The sequence below is a fragment of the Lissotriton helveticus genome, chromosome 10 (genome assembly GCF_964261635.1).
Source record: "Lissotriton helveticus chromosome 10, aLisHel1.1, whole genome shotgun sequence".
In the NCBI taxonomy this organism is placed as follows: domain Eukaryota; kingdom Metazoa; phylum Chordata; class Amphibia; order Caudata; family Salamandridae; genus Lissotriton; species Lissotriton helveticus.
The window spans coordinates 819,048,873-819,070,734 of NC_136071.1; the positions used below are offsets into that span (position 1 = coordinate 819,048,873).

At 46.8% G+C, this 21,862-nt stretch overlaps 1 protein-coding gene across 2 annotated transcripts in view; it reads left to right on the forward strand.

Annotated features, from left to right (window-relative positions):
• The window catches only part of MASTL (microtubule associated serine/threonine kinase like), a 293,083-nt gene that overhangs the window by 37,437 nt on the left and 233,784 nt on the right, over nt 1-21,862 (forward strand). The window contains exon 3 of one of the 2 annotated variants that reach the window (XM_078663403.1): nt 12,164-12,303. The exons of the other annotated variant lie outside the window; for it this stretch is intronic. Within the exon in view, the coding sequence (XP_078519529.1) occupies nt 12,164-12,303 (140 nt within the window). The remainder of the gene's footprint in view (nt 1-12,163; nt 12,304-21,862) is intronic. 2 annotated transcript variants of the gene reach the window in all.

Below are 21,862 nucleotides of genomic sequence, written 5' to 3' on the forward strand. Positions count from 1 at the left end.
ACGGAGCCAAGGACCGGAGATCCTTTAACCTAGTTAGGATTCTGGAATTTACGCTATGCCAGACTTGTGTTTTTTTTTATATCCTTCGCCATTAAATTCTATTCCCAGTAAGTTAGGCTTTACTCTGGCACAATTGATCATCTTGGTTGCACTTCTCAACACCCACTTTTTTGTTTCGTAAACATTTTTCATTTAAAATTTGCAAAAAAAAATTCTGTACATTATTCAGATTGATTTTCTGCATAAAGCTTTATGTGAGTATCTATACCTGGAAATGTTTCCGTTCCCACCAGTTTTTAGGTCGAGCTAGACCGCATGTGCTGTCTCTTTGAGACCTGCTGTAATCAGTCTGTGGGCTTCAAGTCCATCCCCTTTCTTGCCATTGCTTTTCATTTGTCTATGTAGGTGTCCTTTTAAAAATTCTTGCTTGCTAATGGTCAGTCCTGTCTCTAAATTTATTTATTTTCTGTTCCTCCTGCTATGGTTCTTTAGCTGTTCTTTGGGGCACTATTGTTTTCCTTGGTCTCCTGCTCAGTTACTGATTGTCTGTTAAGCTTTAGAGCCCTAGCTGCTTACAGTCCAATATATCCTTCTTTCTACCACCTCCTCTTAATGCCACAGTCGTGTTACTGCTACCTTTTTTACCGCTGCCTCCACAGTCCGTTGGGCTTTTTCTAGAAGGATATTTGCTTGGTTTGGGATTCCTTTTAAGGAGGATTGGGCTTGTATTTTTAGGGACACCTGCAAAGGGTTTACATCCTGTCCCCTCTATTTCCTTGCTTTTCATTGGTTCCTGTGCAGTCCACTTACTTTTCCTACAGTGGCTGTAGCATACTTTCCTGCATTGGCCTATGTTTGTTCTCCCTTGAAGCGAGCTTCCAGAGGCAAAGTCTGCATCCTCAGGGCTATCCCCCTAGTCTCCATTGTGAGGCTCTTGCCCTCCCTCCCTTTCAAGCTGCCACAGCTGTCAGTTTAATTGGCTGCCATTTGATTCTCACCGCCTGTTTGGTTAATCCCATTTTGTGTCTGCAACGCAATATTACTGGAAGTTTCTTCCATTTTTGTTACTTGTACCTTTCCATCATATGCTATTTTAAAGTTTGAGTTATGACTTTGTGTTTATGCTGGGATAGTATAATATTTGACTATAAAATGAGAGCGTCCATGCGCATGTGGGACTGCTTGTGCATGTGTTATTCAGTTTGCCCTGTAATACTGAGCCTTGGTGTAACTCTGAAATGATGAGTACCTGCACGATATGTAGGCCGGTCGTTCGTGCAGGTGCCACGTTTATTTTTCATTCCTTCTGTTAGAAATGGGATTTTTGGCAGGCTAGGGCATGTGCAAAGCCAGGCAGAAACCACCACTCTAGTCAGGATAAGGGAGTTACACTCCTAAAATAACCCCTGTTCACCCCCTTGGTAGCTTGGCACGAGCAGTCCGGCTTATCTTAGAGGCAGTGTGTAAATCATTTGCTCATAACCAACAGTAATACAGTGTAAGCACTGCAAAAGGATGCCACACCAGTTTAGAAAAATATGCAATATTTTTTATATACTTAAGACAAGACCCAAAACGATAAAAATCCACAACTATCCGGGACTATCAACGCGGTGTGAGCAAACAGATCCAAACCGTTCTGGCTGACCGTGGTGTCACGGGCCAGCTACGGTGTCAGAAAGACCCGCAAACAGTACCTTTTAGAAATACAGGGTGAGAGCGACCTCTCGTTGAGCTTCCGAAAACAGGGCGTCCACAGGCGTCGGTTCCGGAGGTCGGTGCAGGAGTCATCTGGGCCCTTGAAGTCACATGCGTTGCAGAACTAACTCCTCATGTTGAAGTCAGGAGCGCTGGCGTTGGTAGGTGTTGGGTGCTGCAGTCCGAGGTGCAGCAGTGCGGCGTGCGGTGCCCTCTGGTCGCGGTGTGAGCAACGGGTCGCTGGCGACGTCAGATGGCATAGTCTGAGACCCGTGTCGTGGTGCAAAGTTAATGCGGTGCTGGCAGGTCGCGGTGCAGGCAGGTCGTGGTGCAAGCAGCGTCATTGTTGCTGAAGCGCTGCCGTCGGCTGACGAATGGGAGTCGATGGCGTCGGTAGGCCAAGGATGCTGCGCAGGAGGAGGGCGGTGAATCGTGTACCTTTACGAGCGGTGCCCTCGAACCACGGTGCAAGCAGCGGCGTAGATTTCGGCATGGAGCTTCATCTGGGATAGCAAGGCGTTGTCGTGAAGCGGTGCGGAGTGCGGTGCCCTTAGGTGGCGGTGCAAGCAGCGGCTTGGTGGGGGCGTCAGCAGGCGTCGTCTGTGAGACCAGGGTCGCAGTGCCGACGTCGTTGGGTTGCTTCTTCTGTTGCAGCACAAAACACACAGTCCCCAGTGCTGAGGGCAGAAGAGCTTGAAGTCTTTGCTGTTCCTGAGACTTCTTGAACAGGGGGCAAGCTCTACCTCAAGCCCTTGGAGGTTCTCGCAAAAGTAGATGCAGAAAGTTCAGTTCTGTCCAGTCCTTTCACTGCCCAAGACAGAAGCAGCCACTGCAGGCCAACACAGCAAAGCATACAGCAATATGGTAGTTCCTCCTCACAGCTTCTCCAGCTCTTCTTCTTGGCAGTCGTCTTGGTCCAAAAGAGTTCAAAAAGTCAGTGGTCTGGGCCCCAATATTTATATCCCAAAATCCTTTGATCTTTTAGGCAGAGAGTGTCTGTGCCCAGCCAGAACCAGTTCTGCCTTCTCTGGTGTGACTTCCTGGCAGGAGGAGAAGACTGCATGGTCAGAGGCAGACCATGCCCTTTGAGGTGCAAGGAAATCTCCACCTTCCCCCAATTGCAGCCCAGATCTAATCAGCCCTTTCCTGACCCACCTAGACTATCTGGGCCATTTCTGCTCCCCGGCCTTCTATCATCCAAAACCCAGACAGGCAATCCACATTACAGCAGAGGCACACCGGATGACTGAGCAAGAAAATACCTACTTTCTAAAAGTGACATTTTCAAACACAGAGTGTAAAAATCACCTTCACTTAAAGATGCATCTTTAGATTCTGAGTTAAGGCATACAAAACTTTATTTTCCTACCTAATTCCCCAGGCTAGTTACAAACTCCCCATTCTGTCTTATGGGGTACAGGTAGCCTTGAAATAGCGAAAAACTAAATTGGCCGTAATTCACTATCAGGACATGCCACACACACCAGGGCATGTCCTACCTTTCACATACACTGCACCCGCCCACAGGGGTACCTTGGACCTACCTTAGGGGTGGCTGACCTGTAAGACAAGCATTTGCAATGCAATAGGTCTCGCATTAGGAAAGTGTGGGCTATTGGTATTGTAAATTACAAATTTTGTATTTAAGTTTTGTATTTGAAAATAGCTAAATTAATAGCTTTGTCATTTACAATGCCAATAGTTATACCTTTCACAAATATGACACCTATAGCATTTGTAATGCAATATGTGTTGTATTTACGTGACTTACATGTATTGATATTACAAATAACAATGGCTTTTAATTTCTTTTCAATAATTAATACTTAAATAAAAGTTATTGTAATTTATAATGGCAATAGCTTAAAGTTTTGTAAATAACGTTTGTGAAGATTATGTTCAGTGTATTTTATTGTGACGAAAATCCAAGAACAGAAGTGACATATTAACATCTTTTTGTTACAGCTATACTACTATAATAAAGGAGAAACTTGCAGGCTTTGAGGCAAGTAAACGCGGGAACCACTGCGCCAATCTACACACCCGATACACCGTAGAAATCGGCAGGGTGTGTAGATGGTTATAGGCTATATAAACCTTAAAAAAAACCTTATTAAAAAAAATTAATAAAAAAAAAAGTCCCCCCAAAGTAGCGCCGGCCGAGACGTGCATGCTCACGTCGAGGAGCGGCGTCAGAGGACTGGCGGACATGGCGCGGGGGAGGAGTGGTCACGTGAGCAGCAGCGGACAGGCCAGCGGCGGTGAGAGACCAGCGGAGAGGCGGAAATGGCGCGGGGGAGGAGCGGCGGTGGACAGGCGGTGAGGATCAGAGCGGCGAGGACCTGTCAACTCAGGAGCGGAGAATGAGGTAAGCAGGCGGGTGTCGGGCCAGGCGGGGGACGGGGAGTTACTAAAGGCAATGTCGGGGCAGGCGGGGGTCGGGGAAGGAGGGGGGCGGGGACTAACACCTCCAGGCGAGGGTCGGGCCAGGCGGCAGCCGGGGGACGGGGCGGGCGGGGGCACGGGCTGCTGGGCAATGTCGGGGCAGGCAGGGGTAGGGGGAAGCCTGAAAGCACCCGGACAAGGTCGGGACGGGCTGCTAGTAGGTAATAAATAGGAGCACCGGGGAACTGGGTACTATCCTTTCTGGGGATTCATGAGTTTGTGTGCACTACCTAACTGCTCCCTATTCATGCCCTGACGATTGTGGTGTAAGCTTAGAAACACAGTGTGGGCTTTTAAGTGATTCTAAAGTTTGGTGCTGCATTTCTTTGGTTTTCTAAAGTGTGGCTGCGGGCAGATTTGTGCTCCCACAGCCGCACTCTAGAAAACAAAAGACATTTAGCACAAGGAAGCACTTGCTAAATGCAGCGGCAGCGCGAATGCTTTTGGTGATGTGTGCGCGCCACAGACACAGCAGTGCGCGCTCCGGGGCACGGAGCTGAGCGGGCGCGCAGGCGTGCGGCTTCGTGGGAACACAGGTGTCAGCATACACTTGCCTTCTAATGTCAGCATACACTTGCCTTCTAGTGTCAGCATACACTTGCCTTCTAGTGTCAGCATACACTTGCCTTCTAGTGTCAGCATACACTTGCCTTCTAGTGTCAGCATACACTTGCCTTCTAGTGTCAGCATACACTTGCCTTCTACTCTCAGCATACACTTGCCTTCTAGTGTCAGCATACACTTGCCTTCTAGTGTCAGCATACACTTGCCTTCTAGTGTCAGCATACACTTGCCTTTGGACCTAGTCCTGTGTATGGGAAAAACGTTGCATAATTCGTTTCGATGTACCAGATTCTGTATTGTGGACAGTGATGGTCCCTCTAAGAATTCTCAACTACCTCAAGGTCTCCAACCTTAGGCGCTCTCTAATCATTTCCAAAGGGATCTCGAGACATGTAGGGATGGATCTCAGGGTGAATGAGTTTTCCAACATCGACTGACTTGTCCCCAGTTCAAACCTTCTAACTATATTAATCAATCAATAAACCAGGGATTTGTGAAGTGTGCTACTCACCCGTGAGGGTCTCGAGGCGCTGGGGAGGGGGTTGGAGGTCGTGCAGCTGCATGCGGCTCCGTCTTACCCAAAGAGCCAGGTTTTTAGGTTCTTCCTGAAGACATTCAGAGTGGGGGAACGTCTGATGTTGAGCAGGAGCTTGTTCCAGGTTTTTGCTGAGATGTAGGGGTATGCTCTTCCACCAGTTCTGGCTATGCGGATGCAAAGGGTTTTGGCCAGGGCGAGGTCGGCAGAGCGAAAGGTTCTCTCGGGTGCTTAGAAGGGGATATTTCGCTGACGTACTGGGGTCCGATATTGTGGAGGGATTTTTAGGCGTGAGTGAGTATCTTGAATGTCACTCTCTTTTCGACGAGGAGCCGTGGAGGTCTTGTAGGTGCTGGGTGATGTGGTCTTTTTGTGGGATGCCTAGGACGAGTCTGGCGGCTGTGTTCTGGAAGGTCTGGAGTTTTTGGAGCAGGGGTTTATTGATTCCGGCGTAGAGGGTGTTCCCGTAGTCCATCTGCTGGTTATGAATGCGTGGGTGATGGTCTTTCTGAATTCACGGGGGATCCATTTGAATCCAACTGATAGGCTTTGGGGTGTGGGACGCACCAGGGCATCAAGAACTCTTGACTACTACTGATCAGTCCCGAGATAGGGGCTCATTAAGTACCCCACTACGCCTCAATTAAACCGTTCTATTGATCTCATCAGGGCCGTCCCTGCAGCGTTTGCTGCCTCAGGTGAAATTACCTAAAGAACGCCAAATCATCCCCCCCCTCCCCTCCAGCTACACAAAACACACACAATCCATAAGTGCGTCTAAGGCAGGCGCGCAACACCCATTGGGCTCAAGGGGCTTCAGCCCCCCCCCCCCCCCCCCCCCTGTCGTGTGTGTCAGCCCGGGCTGCGACAGCTTCGCAGGCTGGCCAGCATCTAATTGCGGCCGCACCCGAGTACTTAACAGATCTTTAAAGACCATTTACGTGTAAATGAGGCTTTTGTTGTGTGTTCGCCCCTTCTTACAGCCACTTTGTCTACGGTTGGAAGAATTAGCACTCCCCCCCCCCCCCCCCCCCCCCTCCCGCCTCCTAGGGCCTGTGTCGGTAAGCCCTCAGTGGATTGCAATAGTAACTGAGGTAGCAAACCATTGCAACGTATCCCTGGGAATCGCCTGGGAGCATCCTTTCGTGCTCCTTTTTCTACACGATTCGTAATGGGTCACGTGCAACTTGCACAGTCCCTTCAGTACACCGCGACCCGGGGTTTGCGGATTTGTGATTTCACAGGAATTGTGACTCTAAACCCTTTTAATACGTTAGTCTAAGTGAGCTAGGAACTCCGGGACAGCACGCTGAAAGGTGCGACTGAGATGAGATGCATACATGCAATAAAATGATACCCATGAATTAAAGAAAGTCGAGCTAGGACCAATTATTTTCCTAAAGGAAAGGTCTCTGCCGCCCCCTAAAAGTGAGAGAGTGAGAGAGAGAGAGAGAGAGACATGACTGACTGAGATGTGCACGGCCCGGGAGGCGGGGCATGCGCGTCCACGAGGTGCAATCGGCGCTCGTGCCCCGGCCTGTGGTCCCTTCAGAGCTAGGTGGGCAGCAATAGGTCTTTCGCTGACGCGAGACCTAAAAAGGGAAGGTGAGGGACTGGCAAGTGTGTGCACTGGCCAAGTTGACATGGCAGTTACAAACTGCGCGCAAACTCTGCAATGGCGGGTCTGAGTTACCTTTTCAGGGCTAATCACGTGGGTGGCATAATCGGTGCTGCAGGCCCGTTAGTAGCATTTGATTCACAGGCCCTGGCACACTCAGTGCACTTTACTAGGGACTAACAAGTGAATCAAATATCCAATCATGGAAACACCAATCCACAACACAATTTACCACAGTAGCACTTGCAAGTCCGCAGAAACACTACGCCAGCAAAAACAGAGTCAAAACCAGAAGGTCAGAAAGCAAAAACTCAGGGGACACCCGCCAAAAGATGTCAAGTCTAACACCTTCTGTTCTACGTCTCCAGTTGAAGCCATTCCTGCTTTCTGCACAGCTTGGTTGAAATTTACATTGTTGCGGTTTATTGTTCAATGTGCTTAAAATACTAAATATTACACAAACCAAACGTTGCAGGAAAAAACTAGAGTGCACCTTCACAGCTCACTTTCCCACACTAAAAACACACTTAAGTCCTAACCCTTTTCCCCCCCAAAAAGGGAATGGGGTAACGAAAGAAGCCACCTCCTGGAGCTGCACTCAGCATTCTAAGTCTCCTGCACCGCACAATCATCCCGCACACATCACCTCTTAATGTGAAACTGACACCAAAATAAAGAAGAGCCCAAGCACTGTGGGCACTCTGGAGAGAGCGGCCGCCAACCTCTGCACCATGAGCAGCCACAAGCAGGACTGAGAGCATCTGAGCAGCCATTCCCCATGCTGCCTTCACTTCCCCAGCAGCTACTGCAGGGTATACAACGGTAACCACGCATTTTTTACAACGCGGTACCGTTACCACGCTACTTTTACCACGCAAGTCGTTACCACGACTTGCGCTGGGGGGCGCTCCAGGATAGTAAATAGTTTAATTTACTATCCAACTCCTTTCCCTAGAGTCCACGGGGACTGGAGTTGGAATAGTAAATTAAAAAATTTACTATCCAGCGCCCCTCCACGCAAGTCGTTGTAACGACTTGCGTGGTAAAAGTAGCGTTGTAACGGTACGCGTTGTAAAAGTACGCGTGGTACCGTCATACATCCCTACTGCAGCTGCTGCTGCACTTCACGCTCAGATAAGCTGCTGTTCTTCTCCATCCGAAGCTTCGCATCAAGGGTAGAAGTCTCATTAGTTTTGTTAAAGCTCTTTAATTCTCTTCTTGCCTTAATCATTTATTCATTTGGCCTCGTAGGTGCTACGTTCCAGGACAGAACAAACAATCAATCAATCTTTGTGTACAGAGGTGCTGAATTTTACTATCAAAAAATGTTTTTCCTCCAAGAACAGATGATTGTGCCATGTGTCCGTCCTCGTAGGTACTGGACTGAAACCATGGTGAATTTTCAGTTATTCCACAATTGGACAAATTATTTTTCCGGTGTATCAATGGTGGCTGAACATGCAATGTAACTTCAAAGGCTCTGTCTTAGATGGCCTTTTCCTACCATGGCACTTGTTCCTGAACTTTATCCTGAGAATCGTTAAAGCAAATTTGCTGAAGGGAACCAAAAGACAATCCATTTTGCATGGTAATTTTTCTGCCATGAATTAAGAAAACTTAACTTGTGTGTTTTTTTCTAGTGCAATGTGTAATCATAGTAGCCTAGTCACTGACCATTCCAAGTTTGTTTTACTTGCTTCTGTGAAGACCTAGCGTAAATATGTACAACTGTTCCCTTTCTACACTATTGTGCTCTCGGCTTTGTATTTCCAGCCATAACAGAAATCCAAAATGCTTTTTAGTATTATTCACTGGTTCTTTCCTAGTTTGTGTGACTCTGTATTCTTGCACCAGACTATTTAATTCCTTTTGATTGGAGAAATTCCAATGTTTCGAGTCATACTTATGGGAATACAGACCAAAAATACAAGTATATTTGTACCATGTGTAATAAGGAACTATTTATGCGTTATACCATTGTGTGTTGTGTGCAATTTAATTAAGATGTTGTAATCTGTTAAAACAAAAAAGTTTTGTTGATGGAACTTGACTATCTAATGGTTTTGAAAAAGGCGATCAATATAAATACTGTGCAATTGTTGTTTTCACATTCAAAGGCAGTTTCCCTGAAGTAATTCATGTCATTACGCAAGAGTATTTTGTATAATTGTAGCCCTCTGTATGTGTTACTTACTAGATGAGATGGACACTTCAGGCAGGAGTATGAGCCGTGGGTACTTTTAAGTATGATTTGGGGTTGGGCAAATGTACAGTACCGTTGGATAAACCATAAGTGCCAGAAAATGTGAGATTAATCTAAGTTGGGAACCCTTAGACCTGTGTTTCATGTAACTAGAAGATGGGGTGGAGAGCTTACTTTTTAGGTCTCGCCTGTCGATGCGCATGCGCATCGAGCAAGGCGAGAGTATTGCGAGTTATCCACTCTTTATCCACACTGCAAGGAATCGTGGCGATTCCTTGCAGTGCCCGTGACTTTTAAGGTCAATGCGCATGCGCATTAAGCTTATGCGCATGCGCATTGACCTTAAAAGTCACGGGCGCGTGCATGTCCGTCTTTGTTTACCCGCTCCGCCCCCTCCCGCCGTGTCGCCTTGCCTACTCTCTTCCACAGCCTCCCCCAGCTCCGCCCCCTCACTACTTGATTGCACGGCCGCTAGGCCGTGCCTCCCCTACTCTCCTCCCCCCTCCTCCCCTGCCTGCCGCTAGCTGAGTCCTAGCGTTGGCTGAACATCCCGTGATTTTGGACAAATCCCTTAATCTTGCTGTGACCTTGTTTCTACTTTCAGCGCGGAGGCTTATTTCTAAACATGTTCACACTCTCGACGTCTGAAACGGGTGAAACAGGACTATGAGATTGCAAGATTTCTGCGAAAATTGGTAGTCTTAAAGAGCTCTGCCGCCCACTTTAAAACACATTCAAGACCTCACTAAGTGAGAGGAGACCCCACTGTTCCTCTACCACGAGGCATCAGACCTTTAAGACCGCAGCGTTCTTTCTGTTCGAGTGAACGCAGACCCTGTACAATACCACTCGTACGAGTCACAACCCAGCCTACTATAATCGCGCATCTTTGTGTGACACGTTCCGTGAATTCCATTCCCCGAATCTGTTGCGAAATACTACAGCCCACACTTTACCCGTGTTGTGACTGACTAGTTTTAATTTATTGCGGTGCCCATTTCATTTACACTATTTTTGTTCTGAAGTGTCTGCCATTTATTGCAGTATTGTACCTCTACCTGCACTTTGTACGCTTCTGAAACCTGCACACATATCACTTTTCCTCCTATAATGTACCGATTGCTACTTCATGTATTTTTGCTGCTCACCATTGTCACTATTCATTCACGCAACTCAACGTTGCCTTCCTTCACCTATAATTTTCTCCTCACGCATCCTTAATGCTCCCATCGAGACGCGCCCCGCCAACCCACTGCAAAGTCCGCGCTACCAAAACCAACAAACAAACTATCACCCCCGCATCGCTCTCCGTACTCTGGCCTCAGCAACCCCCTTCTCCACCCCCACCAGTCCCCTCGGCTAACTTGGTAGAGATGCGGCCCCGCCCGGGCTCCCCCCTCCCAGGACTTCCTCCTCGCATCCCTGCCCCCTCGCGCTGCTTCAACCCCTCCCCTGGCCACGGCACTTTATTAGGGGCCTAACCCGACCATTTGACTGTCATTGTAAGTCTCTTGCTGGAGCTACAGTCCCAACAAAAAATAAGCCTTTCGGCAGTCCGATGTCCCAGCTGCGTCTAGCTTGCTTTCTGTGACCAGACACACGTTTTTTGGCTTTTATTGAGTTATCCCCTCTGCTCTTGAACATTGTAAATCGCACCCTCTCTTCTATGGGTGCTAAGTGCTATATCCTGTATTTTTCTTCTTCATATATGACTTTGTTTCTATCACTGTGCTGCTCTCTGCAAATTTATAAAGCGCTCTGATACCCGTCAAGTTTGCGCTATAAAAAACGATCAAATAAATAAATACTTGCATGAAGTCCGTGTTTTAAATCTAGCGACTGAGATGTATTTTCTATTTTGTTTAGTTCATTTCGTGACAAAAACGTTACGAGTCATTGCCTGTGCGACTTCTTTTAATCTTGCAGAAGCAAGGCTGCACCACGCCACATCTTGTTCCTCTTTTACCCACTCTGACACTGTCCCGGGACCGTCAAAACCAGTTTGCCCAGTTTGGAAAGCTTCACTTCAGTGCTTCTCTCCTCTACCTGCATATCAACACGGTGGTGTGAGGGGGTGTGGTGTCGGGAGAGGTAGGCTGGGGGGAGGAGAGGTGTGTTTGTGACAACTCCCAGGGCTGTGCACAAACGCCTTTCATTTGCTCGGTTACCAACAATCTCATAGCCAGCTACTTAAGTGTCCAGGGAAGGCAACACGCAGGGCCGAAAGCTGCCGTTATTATCCGTAACGACCTCAGAGGGGACCTCTCAACATTACTCACAGAAAACAACTCAGAAGGTGGAGTCATTATACTAAAAGGAAACCGCACAGGCTTTCTGTATACTGTGACTGTGGGAGAATTAGTTAATGTTCCTGCGTTTGAGTTAGAGCTTTTAGATTTGTTTATGGCTTTTTTTCTTTGTAATTCTTTAGCATTGCCTACAGGAAACAAAAATGCTAAAGATTTAAAAAAAAAAACCATAAACAATTCTAAAAGCACTAACTCTAATGCTGCGAGACCTATTGCATTTCCAATGCTTGTTTTCAGAATGGTTGATATTCGAGAGTTCTAATGTGGCCATCAGGGTGTACATTTCATGCTAGTTCTCTTTCCAATTCAGGCACCTAGTCAATATGTCTGGGAGTAAACCTGTTAGCTTTTCCTGTTTAAGTTGTTACTCTGCAAATGTACGATGGTTAGTAAGCTATTCCTGTTTGGGAAAGGAAAGGCACCAAGCATGAGTAAAAATTCTACTGTTTTAGTCTCCCCTTTGTTAACACTCACTATCCAACCCCAGCTTTGCTAGGACAATCGTGTTGCTCCACCCAGGTGACGCTAGTTGCAACTTATGGTGAGGTGAAGGGTCCTGCAATGAAGTGTTGTGCAGCCACATGTTTGAAGTTTTATTCTGAAGGCACTGTTTTAGTTCTGCCCTTATTAGTTTGGTTCCCAAGTATTGGAACCTGAAAATAGCCGAATGGACTTATGCCAGTTGGTAGAAGGTACTACTTGGCAAGTAACCTTTTCCTTTTAATGGCTTCTTTTAGTTGCGTTGCACAGTGTTGATATTGAATGTATTAGAAATGTTTTTCTTTTGGCAGATTATGGAGTACCTCATCGGTGGAGATGTTAAATCCCTCTTGCATATTTATGGATATTTTGATGAAGAAATGGCAGTTAAATTCTCCTCTGAAGTGGCTCTGGCTCTGGATTATCTTCATAGGCACAGTATAATCCACAGGTGCGTGTAAAGAAGGACTGTGCTATGCAAGTGTAACTTTAGCATCTGTCCAGTATACTAATTTGGAGATTACCTATGCTTGTCAACAGCGTGCATCTGCTCCCTCCTACCACAGAGTGATTATTTCTTAAATATGTGGGCCTCTGTGCACATGATTTTTTAAAATTATTTTTGTTTAAGTTTATTTTATTTCTTTTCTTGTCTGTGACACTCGCAATGCAAATTAAATTACATGTAGGCTCTCCAACCATGGAGAGTAATTTAGTGAACAGTTGTGGCAGTCGGTTAGAACATGAACATTTACTGAATTGGTGTTAACCATTTTGTGGCCATATTTCATGTATCTGTTTCTGCTCTATTAGAACTGCACTCTAATGTGTATCTGGTAGTATAACGTTTTCAGTGCAGTTTCATAGAGCTAGTACAGTTACAGCCATATTCATGTCTGTAACTAGCTATCTCGTGGTCTAGTGCCACTCTCTAAGAGGAGCAGATGCAGAATTCATCTATTTCAATTGATTCTCTGAATCACGTTATTTTGAACTATAAACCTATGCTGGTGCAAGAGTTGCAGCACAGTTACTGAAGCTTTAAAGCACACCTGGACCAGACCTAAAGAATACAACAGGTGTTGAGTAGAGAACTTGTTGTCACAAATTAGGACTTTTTTTTAAAATTGAGCCTTTTAACCACAAAACTACTAATGTAGTGTTGTGTACCTATCCCCTTTTTATGTTGTTTGGCAGACATCCTAGTGTGACGATGGATAGTTGTCATGGTGTTTACATGAGTGTGCCTCTGCAAGGGTTTGGTGATTCACTGTAGCTAGTCGGAATGTTTCAATTTGAGGCACACCAGAGCTTTTAAGGACCTACGTGTGGTCTTAGAATATGACCCATCAAGAATATGAAAGGGAAGCTTGGTTAATTTGTGTTTCCTAAGCATTTTTATAAATTTGTCATTACAGAATATTATGGCTAGAAGTTAAAAAAAAATGCATGTCATTCTCACAATAACAGTGCAAATAAAACATGCATGAAAACGTACAGACTCAACAGTTGTCTGCAAAAATAGCGTATGTCTGCAGATTAAAATCTAATGTTCCATACAACATCACCTCTTTTCGAATAAGCTATGCCCTATCTCTCTTTCCATATGACAGCCCTCCAGGAATATAATGTACATTTGTAATCAAGATATTCATTTCAACCTCACTGATGGGCACCAAACCTCATATTTTAATCACATCCCCTTCCTTGATGCACACATTTCCCTGTTGACCTGCACCAGTTCACATCTATGTATTGTTCGACATGTATGATTTGAAAATGGGAGTGGGTGGATAAAAGTTAGAGTTTATAGTATGGGGAGCTGTCAAGGAGTCACTGCTTCTGAGCATCTCCAGGTGTAGGAGGGCTCACACAAGAGCGGAGTCTGGCAACATGGCAGAAAATCCAAGAGCTTGGGGAGGGGGGCGTGGCTTGGACGGCAATGGGGAGAGTTGCCCAAGTCCAGAGCTCCGCTACACCCAGGACAAACAACGAATCCTAAGCGCAACACCTGCTAACCAAATTTAAATCCGAACAGGGGAGCAGAAGGACATCAGCGATACAGAACAACACCTACGAAGTAACTAACAAATTTGGCGTAAGGAAACTATCCCCGACAGAAGGAAAAAAAACAAAATGGCGGCGAAGGCGTTGTGAGAGGTAAACAAATCGGCGATACGACGAAGGCGCAAGTGCAAGCAGTCTACCTCGGAGAACAGACAACAAGATCTCAGTGCTCGCATCCCCTCATCCCCAGGCGAAATACCCCACTCCCCATCCCCCCGGCAAGGGCCAAACTGTGATCACCATCAGTCCGCAGAAAGTGAAACTAAAGCGTAACAGCAGGGCGCAGCCATCTTGAGAAACCAGTCAGCCGGGCACACCCTGGGGGGGAAAGGCGGTAGCCAGCAGCGGTCGGTTCAGCCCTAACAAGTCTTACAGCTCCCACTAACTGCTCGACCTGCCAAAAAAAAGGGGGAAACAATTGGACTCACTGTCAGCGCCTATATAGCCAGCGCCTGACCCGGAAATAAGAGAGGAGGCGAAACAGAAACCAACCAAGGGCGCTGCCATCTTGCGCTGACACACCCAAAGAAGAGCGGCGGGCAAGAAACGCCCACTGAAGCACCGCAGCGGCGGCGTAAGGTACGACTAAGGTCTGTGGGCAATGTACAAAGTCCTCTATGAGAGAAAAATTACAACTCACTAATGGGGAGAGGCGGACAAAAGGAATGAGAACTAACAGTGCCCAACTCAGATCGGAGAAGGGAGAAGCTGGAAACAACTAAACGAACCGCCACCCTCGAGCTGTCCAACCAAGCGGAGAACCGCCACCAAGAGGTCTGTTCTCACAGTCCAGTGTACCCGCTTCCAAGACCCCGGCAAGGGCCTAACCGCGATCATCATCGGCGTGCAGAAAGTGAAACGAAACTACTGGGCGCAGCCATCTTGGAAAGCCAAACAGCCAGGACGCTCCCAAGGAAGGTACAGGTGCGATCAAGCAGCCCAGTCGACCCAATTTCGACGTCAAGCTCCCACTAGCTGACCGACCTTACATAGGAAAAAATAAACGCAATTGGGCACAGCAGCAGCGCCCAGGCGGGTCAAGCGGAGAAGAAACCGAAAACTAACTACGGGCGGCGCCATATTGCGCTGACACACCCAAGGAAGAATGGTGTAAGAGCGCAGACATAACAGACCAACAGAGGGGGAAACCAGAACCAACGAGGAGTACCTCCATCTTGAGCAGCCTAATCCAGCGGAGAGCGGCACGAGAGAGGACCTGAGCATACAGCCACTAGCCTCGTATCGCACATGCTCGTAAACCTCGTACCTAAAGTAAGCAGGAAACATCAGAAGCGACCACGGACCAATTCGGAGAAGGAGGAAATCCAAACAATAAGAAGAGGCCGCATTCGTGATCAGACCCGCCCAATGAGGAACAGAACTAGCGCGGAGGAAAGAAACATCGCTGAGGCGCCAGCACAAAAGCTAAAGCCATACCAGAGCTTACTACCTGCCACCAGCTGCGTGCAAGTAACACTAAGCCATTTGCTAGAGGGCCACTCAGGGCGACAAGGCGCATCCCACTCAAGCACTACCTACACCGAAAAGCGTAACCGAAAAGGCCAAAAAGAGCACAGCCCAGCGAAAGCTAATGCAAACAAGACAAACCACAACAAGCCATCATTGGAAAACAAAAGGACAAACACAACCAAAGTGGTCCCCAGGTACAACGGTATCCCGAGTACAAACAGAATACGAAAGGCAAAGGTAAAGACCCACAAAACTAACAGCCAACCCTGAGCGAGACAAACCAGGCAAGTCCAACCACGGAAACATCAGCTAACTAACCAGGCAGTCCACATAACAAGGTCAACGAACCAGATAGCCACGGGCTAAGAAAATCCAAGCAGAACTCACAACAACTTCCGAATATACATATAAGAGCAAACCCACAGGAGAGCAAAGACTCACAGAGTGGCCGAACACAGAGGAACAAAGTCCCTCCACCTCCACAAAGAGGTGGTAAGAGATTCGACAACCTACTAACAAAAAGGGGCATAGCCAAAATGGCCGCCAATGATGGGAAACAACTGCAGAAAAAGACGAAACCAGAAGTAGTCTCTGAATCACCAATAAAACAAAAATCAGACATTAGCAGTACTCTGGACAGTATCCTCAAAAAACGTGCAGAAGTCCACGACCTAGCAAAAACCACACAAATAACACGGACGCTATCCAGCTCGAACTGGCAGCTGTAAGAGCGGATATTCACACAGCGAACAACAGGCTCTCCGAAGTAGAACAGAGAGTCAGTGATATTGAAGACAGATCACAGCTCACCGGAAAGGCAATCAGCAACATAGCTAAGGCTACCAAGGACCTCCGCAAGCAAGCAGCAGAGTTCGAAGACAGAAGCAGAAAAGGAAATATAAGAATTCTGGGAGTACCAGAGGGCGAAGAAGATAAGGCAGGCTCGTGTGTGTCACTCCTGCAAAACCTCATTCCCAAGATGACTAACCTGAGGTTCGAGAACCCATTCGAACTAGACAAAGCATACAGAGTTCCAGCCATAAGACATTCTAACAGAACAAGTCCGAGACCAATAATATGCAAACCACTACGATCACATCAAACTGAAGCTATCTTCGGAGTTGCAAGAAAGAATCACAACCTGCAATGAAATGGAATGGAAACAAACTCATCCTCACTGAGGACTACTCAAAACCCACAGTCGACATCAGAAAGGGTTTCCTAGCCCTAAGAGATAGGTTAAAGAAAGAGAACATCACCTTTTCATTCGCTGGTCCGACAAGATTCAGAATAACCAACAAAGGAGTCACACTAACGTTCGAAGAACCCACGGAACTAGCTCGCTACCTAGATGGCCCAACCACTCAGGTTATGGAGACGTCAACACCCACCAGCAAGAGAAGTGCCTCACCATACCACTCTACAGACTAAGTAGACGCACAAGATGCCAGTCTTCAGTTTCGCACGGAATAAATGGACACACGATAAGACTACTTGACTTTACCAGAAATCTACCTCAGGGATGCACCAAAAATCCTTTGCACAGCAAATCTACCTTGTGGGAACAAGACAAGACTACTTGACTTTACCAGAAATCTACCTCATGTATGCACCAAAAATCCTTTGCACAACATAATCTACCTCATGGAACGCCTGCCATAGACTTGGCAGAGCGCAGACCTACACACCGATGCACAAGAAGCGAATGGACAGACGAAACCCAAGACAAGAATGACTGTATCCTTTAACTTTCATACGGGGGGTCATTGTATCGACAAACTAGCAATGGAGGGACTACTCCAACAGACAGACCAACACCCGACCGCAGCAAGGCCAATGTTATGCACAGCTCAAGGCGACCTCTGAATATCCTGGGGGAATTAGCGGGGCGGGAGGGACCTTGCTGTCGCACGTCTACTGCACGACAAAGCTGCAGGGAGGGGTGGGTGGGGGGAGAAGGGAGGGGAGTAAGGAGGGGGGTGGAGGAGAGGGGTATCGGTGTACATATTGTCAGTCCCATCCGTATCGTCTTTTTGTTCTGTTTTGTCCACGTCCTTGTCCTAGTTAGTAACAAATGCTCAGTTAGATCACACGCACTAAAACAACCACCTCTTCAAACCACTACTACACACATCAACATTCACCAAGGCCCCACAAACCATGACGCAAAATAACAACAACGCTCTGCAGGCTGACCTAAAGATAGTCTCTCTCAATGTCAAGGGTCTAAATCACCCGATTAAGAGGAAGAAAGTGCTAACTACCTAGCTAAGACCAAAGGAGGCCTCGTCCTCTTATAAGAAACGGAAGTAGCCAGAGAAGACACAAGCAAGCTCAAAGCGAGATGGATAGGTCAGGTAGCCTGCTCCCCGGCTGTAGGGAAAAAAAGGGGCGTCATCACCCTGATAAATAGCAGATCCAAGTTTACTATTGAAAAAGTACAGCGTGACGACCAGGGGAGACTACTGATCACCCAACTGAAAAGAGGAGACAAAACTATACTGATAACCAACACCTATGCTCCTAACACAGACGACACCAGTTACTGGGAAGGGGTAACGAGGCAAATAGAATCTTACCAGCCGTGCGACATGAATGTGCTGGCAGGCTCACAAACCCGACCCCCCGGCATCCCTCGATACTCTTAAAAACACTTTCATCAAGTTCAACCTAGAGGACCCTTGGCGCCTGCAACACCCTGATACCACACCTTTTACTCTAACCTGCACAACTCGTACAGTAGAATAGACTACATCCTCATCTCAGCCTCACACACACACACACCTGATAGAACACACAGACATCGCAGCCAGAACAATCTCAGATCACTCATGCATCAGCCTACAACTCACGGGAAGACACAACGAGCACATCACACGCAGATGGAGATTTAACAACATAACCATGGCAAAAAAAGAGGACAAAGACAGAATAGGGAAAGCCATAAAGGATTACATAGCAGAAAACGATGTACCTGACACAGACCCAAAGTGCCTATGGGACACCCTTAAGGCAACCATCACGACGCTGATAGAAATCAAAGCCAGGAGAGATAGAGAAGCAAGAGCAGAACTAAACCAACTAGAACAGGACATCAAAGAACTTGAGAGGAAACACATTAGCGATACCTCAAATGCAGCCGCACTCGTAGAACTCACAGGGAAAAAGTACGAATTCAACAGAATTCTGAGCGAACGGGCAGGTCTGTGGATCAGGAAATACAAACCAATCAACCTATGCGAGACTAATAAAGCGGGCAAAACACTTGCGTCATACCTCAAATACAAGCAAAGACAACAATGTATCTCTACAATCACTGATACAAACAACAAGCCACACACGAGGAACAAAGAAATCATACACACATTCATGGAATTCTACAAAGAACTCTACAAAAAAGATGAAAACCTAGACCAGGAGGGTTGCTCAGCCTATCTAGACAACTTTAACCTACCCAAGATAACAGAAGAGGAAGCCAAGGCTCTAGGCCAGGACATAAAAGTTAGCGAGATCGCTACAACCATCAAGGCACTAAAAGACGGCAAAGCCCCGGGACCGGACGGTTTCACCGCGCCCTTTTACAAAACCTTTCAAGACCAACTAGTTCCAGTGTTGGGAAAAGTCTTTAACCACTGTGGGAAGGAGGGGACAGTGACGGAATCAATGTCACAAGCCAATATAATTGTCATACCTAAGGAAGACAAGGACCCACGATAGCCCAAAAACTACCGCCCTATATCACTCATAAACTTAGACTGCAAGCTATACGCCAAGATCCTAGCTACAAGATTAAACAAAGTGCTTCCACAGTTAATTGGACATTCACAGGTAGGCTATCTACAAACCTGCATGTCCCACGACAACACAAGACTTCTCTGCCAGGTTATAGAACACTCCTCCAAAACAGTCAACCCAACAGTAGCCATAACGCTAGAGGCAGAAAAGGCCTTTGATAGAGTATCCGGGCATTTCTTAGAGAAAAGCATGCAGGCGCATGGCCTGGGCGAGAGCTTCACGCGGAAAGTCATGGTACTATACAAATCCCCCAAAGCCCAAATAGCAATTAACGGAGCGACCTCAACCCCTTTCATTCTCGAAAGGGGGACGAGACAATGATGTCATCTATCCCCTCTGCTGTTCCTTCTCGCCCTCGAAGCCCTGATCAGAAATATCATTGACAACGGCGGTATAGCGGGAGTAAACATTAACAACACCACAGCCAAACTGGCTGCCTACGCAGACGACTTACTCATAATAACGGAGAAGCCCGCTCACTCTATACCAGCACTCATGCACATCATCGAACTTTACGCAAAACACTCAGGCTACAAACTCAACAGAGACAAATCAGAATGTATGCCCCTCAACATACACACAACTAGAGAAGTACTGGGCTCCTCCGGGCTGGCCTGGCAACCTAGTTCTGTCAAATATCTAGGCATCCACTTTCGCAGGACGCTAAGATCGACTCTGGAGCAGAATGAGAAAACCACTCTAGAAAAGATAAAAGGTCTGCTAGAAACCTGGTCGCCCAAGTTCATCACTTGGTGGGGCAGAGTGGACACTGTTAAGATGATGGTCACTCCCATAGTTAACTACCTAGCTGGAATGCTCCCCCTGGCTCTCAGACGAATTCCACAAAAAAATTGACTGAATGCTAAACAAATTTATATGGCGTGACAAAAAAAACAGAATCAGCCTCCAAAAATTCAGACTAGGTAAAAACTTAGGGGGACTTAATGTGACGGACCTGAGAACCTTCCAGAAAGCCTTCTTAGCCAGACAAGGAATGCACTGGGTACTGACTAAACAGCCTTACACACCAACCTGGCTCTCTATAGAGAAAGCCATCCTAAATAATGCAGACCCTTTAACTATCCTCACAGTCAACAAGCAAGCACACAAGAGCAACCTGATCTTCAAGATCCCAAGGCAGGCGCTGCTCAAAGTAGACCGGAAGCTCGAATTCAGCTTCAGGAACTCGCTCTGGGAATCACTTAGCGATAACCCCAAAATTAAATACAGGGAAGACCCTTGATATGCACACATGGAAAAAATTAGGTCTCTCAGACCCAGCTCAGCTGGAGAAGCAAGGATTGCCGCAAAGGTTCAATAGCCTGAGAACTCGCCACGACCTACCCAAAGTGGAACTATACAACTTCTTAGCTACGTAACTATACAACTTCTTAGCTATCAAGACAGCCCTTACAAAATCTAAACTAACCAGACACAAGCCCTCAATCTTCCAGTACATGGAAAACATAAACAAGACAGGTCACCAGGTCTCGCACTTGTATAAGCTCCTCCGCCCAGGATCCTCCAAACTAAACGCAAAAAACAGCACCTACTGGATAAAGCAACTCTGCTCCAACCTCACAGAACAAGAACTCCAAACTTTCTGGGCGACCACATCAAAAAACATGATATCCCCTGTGCTAGCACAAACCAAATTCTGGCTTTTACACCAAGCATTCTGGACACCACCCCGCCTAGCATCACTAGGCCTGAGAGGCGACGACAGCTGCTGGACCTGCGGCACAGTAGGGGGGACCTGGCACACCTCATCTTCAAATGTAGTAAGGTTAGCAAATTCTGGGGGAAGGTGTTTAGCTTCATCAGCAACGCCCTAGGATGCACTCTAGAACACTCATTCGTCATAACAACCACCGCTCATATCACAACAGATCTAGCCACACAGCAGGACAAGTACCTATTAGACTTCCTCCTAACGACTGTGGTCAAAACAGTACTAGCCAAGTGGAAAGACTGCTCCAAAGCCACTTTCAAGGGGTGGCTGAACTGGGTCACATCCCTAAGAGGGGCAGACATCACTGCATTAAGACAAACACCCTGGAGAAACCCAGACCGAGGAATGTGGTCAACACTAGACAAATTCCTCAGCTCATACAAACCTCCATAAAACAACTGTACACACCAGACCAACTGCTAATAACCCAGCGAAGAGAGTGTAATCTAACACTAAACAGCTGCCAAACACATCTATGTTTTGTCTTTACGTCACAACACGCGGCCACTCGCAAACACCTATATGTTCAATGTTAAATGTTTAATGTCGGTTGCAGAAACGTGGGGCAGACAAAAGTGTAAATCACGCGTCCCTACTGGCTCGCCAGTGTAACTTCCTACTCGTTATATGTCACAACGTTTTATAATCCCTTGTTTTTTGTTTGTAATGTGTAAAATACCAATACAAATATTATTTTAAAAAAAGAAAATCCAAGAGCTGCAGCAGGTAAACAGTAGGTCCTCCTGAATCACTGAATTGTTCCATAAGATTACCTGGACCTTTATCTCCTTCAGAAGGACTGGAATCCTTTTGTACTTGGTGGAGACATAAGGGGTTTGCATTTTTAGCCTCCATTAAAGCGAGCGATCATCCTTGTGGATGGGCATTAGTATACTGAACAGACCTTCCAACTCACACTGTGCATCCGTGTGGCCCATTATATCGG